The 6,000-nt window shown below is 52.0% G+C and overlaps 1 protein-coding gene across 3 annotated transcripts in view; it reads left to right on the forward strand.

The window, feature by feature from the left end:
- The window catches only part of HERC2 (HECT and RLD domain containing E3 ubiquitin protein ligase 2), a 219,844-nt gene extending 215,285 nt beyond the window's left edge, over positions 1-4,559 (forward strand). For 2 of the 3 annotated variants that reach the window (XM_015141725.3, XM_077938885.1), the window contains 4 exons: positions 506-696; positions 1,615-1,720; positions 2,009-2,221; positions 3,565-4,559. In XM_015141725.3, the coding sequence (XP_014997211.3) occupies positions 506-696; positions 1,615-1,720; positions 2,009-2,221; positions 3,565-3,837 (783 nt within the window). In that variant the 3' untranslated portion in view covers positions 3,838-4,559. Of the gene's footprint in view, positions 1-505; positions 697-1,614; positions 1,721-1,920; positions 2,222-3,564 lie in introns of all 3 variants that reach the window. The other variant, XR_013395438.1, reaches the window with a different exon arrangement.
- Positions 4,560-6,000: the final 1,441 nt, after the last annotated feature.

Here is a 6,000-nt window from a genome sequence, read left to right on the forward strand (position 1 = left end):
GCAGAGGCTCCTGGCTGTGGGCCATCTTTGAGTAGCAAAAAAAATAGATCATCTGCTTTCTGGTGTTTTGTAACATACACTGTCTTGTCAGATAAGGAAGCTCACTGCCTCCCCTGTGAAGAAGCTGAGCTTTTGGGAAGCCGGGGGGCTGCAAGTCAGGCTTGCACAGGAGGCTCTGTCCTGGGGCGACCACAGCCAGCTCATCCCTTGTGGCTGTGTCATGCCTCGGCTGCAGGGCGGGAATCCTTGCTAGCCAGTTGCTGTAACTTTCTCAATGGTTAGTTTTAAGCACTTGACTGAACTGTGAATTCTTTGTTCAGCTCCTTGGGTGAAGTACTCTCTCGTTGCTCCTCTTCTGTCTTGGTGTGTGCTGTGTACTTGCAGCCTCGAGATGCACTTGAGGCTGACCCCGGCTCCTGCTTGACAGAGTGTGCTGGGTGGATTGGGATCTGGGGTGGAGACGAGCCCTGAGTCGACACATGGGCTTTCTTTTTCTCCTTAAAAGGTTGATAAAGATTTTATTCCTGGACTCATGTACATCCGAGACAATGAAGCCACCTCGGAGGAGTTTGAGGCCATGAGCCTGCCCTTCACGGTGCCGAGCGCCAGCGGCCAGGACATTCAGCTGAGCTCCAAGCACACGCACATCACCCTGGACAACCGCGCGGAGTACGTGCGGCTGGCGATAAACTACAGGTTGGTGGTCATCTGTCTCTGTTGCATTGACACAGGTAGCAAAAGTAGCAGAAAATGGTTGCATGGACGTGTGTTTTTAGGAGTGTCATCCACAGTACAGTAATGGATTTGCCTGCAACTATTGCTGATCTGTGGGTGTGAAGCTTATTCTGTGATCAGGGTCGGTGTTCATTACTCCTAGCTCTAACCAGAATACCAAGATCAACAAAATCCACCCATTTGGGTCACTGCACCTGAGGAGGCCGTAGTTTTTGCCCTGTGTGCTTTCTTTGTTGGCTTCCTTGGGACAGGGCTGGGTCTGGGGCTGTCTCGACCCCCTCCAGGCTGCTTGAGTGACACAGAGCAGCCTTTGCCAGGTGTCCAGGTGTGACTGTGCACAGGCCTTTGGGCGCCGTGATTCAGGCTTGGCAGGTCGTTACCACCACCCACAGTTTCCACTGCTTGTCCCATGTCCCCTGGAAGCACCTGAGAGTGTCTGGATGAGGCCCCATGTGGTGGGTGTGCCCTGTGGGCTCTGGTGGGGGTAGTCCTGGCAGGTGTCCTGGGTGGTGCCATCCCCCGTATCGTGTCTGCCGTGGGTCAGCATGGTGTCTCGGGCCTGTGGCGGGTGCACGTCTTTCCCCTCTTGGTGCTGGCTTCTCCTGGGGTATCCGGTGGATACTGAGAGTGGTGGCTTGGGGTGTGCGTAGCTGTGGGTGGTCATTAGGCTGTACCCCATCTGCCGGACGAGATGAGCCGAGTGTCGGGAGAAGTTCTGCAGTGCTGAGCTGCTAAGCATGCTCATGCCATCTGGAGCTGGTGCTCTGTCCTCCCAGCTGGGAAGTGTGCGGCCGCAGTGCTGCGTGCCAAGGATTGGTGTGAGCAGAACAAAGTCAGTGTCACCGAAGACAGAAGTGTAAAGTGAGCTTTTTCTTCCAGACTCCATGAATTTGATGAGCAGGTGGCTGCTGTTCGGGAAGGGATGGCCCGCGTTGTGCCTGTCCCCCTCCTCTCACTGTTCACCGGCTACGAACTGGAGACGATGGTATGCCGACCCCCAGGTGGGGCTGCCCTGCAGCTGCCTTTGCTTGCTGACCCACAAATCAGTGACAGTAGTTCAGAGTCAGAGCCTTGCCCTGTGTGTTGACTGAAGGGAGTGCACTCTGAGCACGTCCCTCCACCCGCCCGCAGGAGGCTGTATGCGGGCCCACCCAGAGCCCCCAGACCTCTCCCTGCCCCAAACAGGCCTTGGTGTAGAGAGGGAGCGTGATGGAGTCTTGCGGAAATGCCAGGTGGGAAGCATCACACGGCCCTGACGGACATCCTCCTGCAGGTGTGTGGCAGCCCTGACATCCCCCTGCATCTGCTCAAGTCGGTGGCCACCTACAAAGGCATCGAGCCTTCCACATCGCTGATCCAGTGGTTCTGGGAGGTGATGGAGTCCTTCTCCAACACAGAGCGCTCTCTCTTTCTTCGCTTCGTCTGGGGCCGGACGAGGCTGCCCAGGACCATTGCCGACTTCCGGGGCCGAGACTTCGTCATCCAGGTAGGCTCCTGGCTGGGCTTGCCAGCCCTGGGCTGATGTTGGCCAATGGTGGCCAGGTCCTCACCCACGGTCCTTCAGCACATGGAAGAATGGGCCTCTTGTGTCTTCACAGAAATGAAAATGGAAAACATCCAACTTCTCTGATGTGAAGGCTCAAAATGTTATGATTATGTGTTTTGGGTATGATTACCTGTTTTTTAAAAATGTATCTGGCCGGGCCGGGCGCGGTGGCTCAAGCCTGTAATCCCAGCACTTTGGGAGGCCGAGACGGGCGGATCACGAGGTCAGGAGATTGAGACCATCCTGGCTAACACAGTGAAACCCCGTCTCTACTAAAAAATACAAAAAACTAGCCGGCCGAGGTGGCGGACGCCTGTAGTCCCAGCTACTCGGGAGGCGGAGGCAGGAGAATGGCGTGAACCCGGGAGGCGGAGCTTGCAGTGAGCTGAGATCCGGCCACTGCACTCCAGCCTGGGTGACAGAGCCAGACTCCGTCTCAAAAAAAAAAAAAAAAAAAAATGTATCTGGCCATCCCCAGAATACACCACTGCTGTGTCAGCCCACTCTAGGTTTCAAACACACGCAAAGCACTCGCTCAGTTATCTGGTCGGATTAGGTGAGTCACTAAGTAACACGCTAGATGCTGAGAAAAATGAGGCTGCTCGTAGGATTGAGAACAAGGGTTTCGCTTTGGGTTCCAACTCTGTGGGCAGTGGTCAGAAACAAGCTCGACGGACCTGCCGAGTCACTGAGAGGGGGTGGCCTGATGCCCTCGCTCTCTGTTGGGACTGTAACAGCAGTGCCTGCGTGGATGGATCGATAGGGTCCACTGTTCCCAGCATGTGCCCAGCAGAGCCTGACCTGCGTCTCTACCAGGGTTAGAAAAGTGGCCGTCTTTCAGGGTCACCTTGGAGAGCATGCATAGTTTATCTTAGAAGGTCAGTAATTCTTAGTTTTTGTCCATAATTCTTGCTGTTTCTTAGTATCTTAATCTGTAGTGGTCAAAGTTGGGCTGGTAGACTCGTGAGGAGCTCTCCCATGATCACGTGCCTGGCCCTCCGCCTGCCAGGCCTCCCCGGGCCCATAGGGGTGGTGTGGTCCTCTGGCCCTCTTCCCGGGATGACCGTAGAGAGCCGTCGTCTCCATAGTGAGGTGCTGTTTCTTACTCCAGGTTCTAGGAATTAGTTGCACCTTGTTACTCCTAAAGTTGGTTGGATTATGTTTTCTGCTGTTTTGTTCTTAGCAAAATACATGGTTTTGTGAGCACAAAGAGCCTAATGAGTACAGTAAAGTAGACTGCAGCCATGTTCAGCTTCTGATCACGTCATATTTCTGCTCAACAGGTGTTGGATAAATACAACCCTCCAGACCACTTCCTCCCTGAGTCCTACACCTGTTTCTTCTTGCTGAAGCTGCCCAGGTATTCCTGCAAACAGGTGCTGGAGGAGAAGCTCAAGTACGCCATCCACTTCTGCAAGTCCATAGACACGGATGACTATGCTCGCATCGCGCTTACAGGAGAGCCGGCCGCCGACGACAGCAGCGACGATTCAGATAACGAGGATGTCGACTCCTTTGCTTCAGACTCTACGCAAGATTATTTAACAGGACACTAAGATGGGGAAACGTCCTTGTGAAACGAAAGCCTGAGCCAGGCGGCAGAGCGCTCGCTGCTGTGTAGACTGTAGGCTGCCTGGTGTGTCTGATGAGAAGCGTCTGTCCTCGAGCCAGGCGGGAGGAGGGGGTGGAGAGATTGACTGGCTGTGCTGGGAATGACAGTGGAAAGGTCCGCCTGTGCGCGTGGAACACCGTGGACGCTCGACTTCCAAGGGTCTTCTCACCCGTAATGCTGCATTACATGTAGGACTGTGTTTACACAGTGTGTAAATGTTTATATAAATACCGAATTGCAGCATCCCCAAAATGAATAAAGCCTTTTTACTTGTGGGTGCAATCGATTTTTTTCTTTCTCCTTTCTTTCAAGTGTCGTGAGTCGTCTTGATTGTATATTGGAAATAACTGTGTAACAAATCGTTATTATAAATATTTCAATTAATTTTACTCTGAATTTGTTTATTAAAAGCCTTTTGAACATTAAATGATCAGTATTACTTGAATGCATCCAGAGGATATTTAAACCAAAATGAAAAACCAGAAGGCCATTTGGTGTCCCCTCTCCCAGGTGTCCCCTTCTAGCATATGCATTATGTCATCTGAATTGAGGCCTTTCTGTGAACAGCATCATAACTTCTATCATGGAAAGTGTACTATATATAACGTTTGTGTCATGTATATGCCTAAATTTTAATTATCTATAAATAAAACATCTGTCATAAAAGTGTAGGCTGAGCTTTCTTAACCAGTTAGACTAGCACCAGGGGATATACTGCAACCAAAAAGTCAGTTAGTCCTTGATACAGCAGTAAGTGAGATTTCAGCCAAGTTTAGATTTTTTTTGATTACAGAAACCAAACTCAAGTCACAAAGAAGTGATTAGGAGAATGGAAGGTTCCAGGGGACCAGCTGGTGGCAGGGGCTGAAGGGCTCTGGAGCCTTCAGGGTTTCCTCCGACTTCCTCCCCAGTCCCATGTGTCTGCACAGCCTTAGCTTCTGCTTCCCTTGGCCTGGGCTGAGAGTCTTCGGTCCAGACAGCCGTGGTACACGGTTTGGGCTGCTTGTGTATGGCACACACTCGTGTCTGCAAAGGGTAGGACTGCGAACCGGCTAGGAGAGCTGAACAGTATCAGATTGAGGCGGAACTATGTGTTTCACGTTGGGAGACAGTTTATTCAGGGACACAATGTTTAGCACTCACACACAAGATCCAAAGAGGGGAATTTTCTTTTCTGGGAACCTTTCCAGGACAGAATTGGTAAATGCCAGGATTAGTCTATTTTCAGCTTAGCTCAAAACTTCCATAAGCTGTATGGTATTATTTTTGTTAATATCACCAACCTTTTTGTTGTCAGCTTTTGCGGCGTAACAGAATTGCCCCTGAAGTCGGTGAGAAGCAGTGTTTCTCACTCGCGCGCCTGGCTGGGCTGGGCTGGCCTCAGCTGAGGGGCCCTGGGCCTGCGGTGGGCTGGCCTCAGCTGAGGGGCTCTGGGCATGGCTGGGCTAGGCTCAGCTGAGGGGCTCTGGGCCTGCGGTGGGCTGGCCTCAGCTGAGGGGCTCTGGGCCTGCGGTTAGGAGCTGCCAGGCTTCACATCTCTCTTCTAGCTTCGCATCTCTCTTCTGGCTTCAGGCATGTGTATCACGGTGGTGACACAGTTGTAAGAGGACCCAGAGCTGCACTGTCCCCTCCACCCACTTTCCATTGGCCAACCCCCAAATCAGGCTGGCAAATGCCTTCTGCCTCTAGAACATGGGTTCTCAAAGTCCTGGCTGAGGACCCCTGGAGTTCCTGAGGCCTTTTCAGGGTGTCCAAGAGAGCCTCTCTCTCCTACTACATTTCTGTGAGGCCAAATTTTCTTCACCTTCCACCAACATAGCTCACAATGTGGGCACGCACAAAGAGAAATGAGAATTCACCTGTCTCCTGTGAAAGGAAAGGAAAATCTCCACCTGCAAGCTCACTAGGCCAGAAGAAAAGGGTGAGCTTGGAAACAGTCACATGGGAAACTGCCTTTTCATTCTGTGCCTGAAGGACAATGTAAAGTCACAGCTCATTGCTCCGTAAGGGACTAGACACTAGAAATTGCCCGTACGCCCATTCCCAAACCAATGCATATTTGACTTCTTCCTCCACTCTAGGTTGACTTTATCTGACGTAAAGTGCA

This window comes from Macaca mulatta, chromosome 7, assembly GCF_049350105.2.
Source record: "Macaca mulatta isolate MMU2019108-1 chromosome 7, T2T-MMU8v2.0, whole genome shotgun sequence".
Taxonomy (NCBI): Eukaryota; Metazoa; Chordata; class Mammalia; order Primates; family Cercopithecidae; genus Macaca; species Macaca mulatta.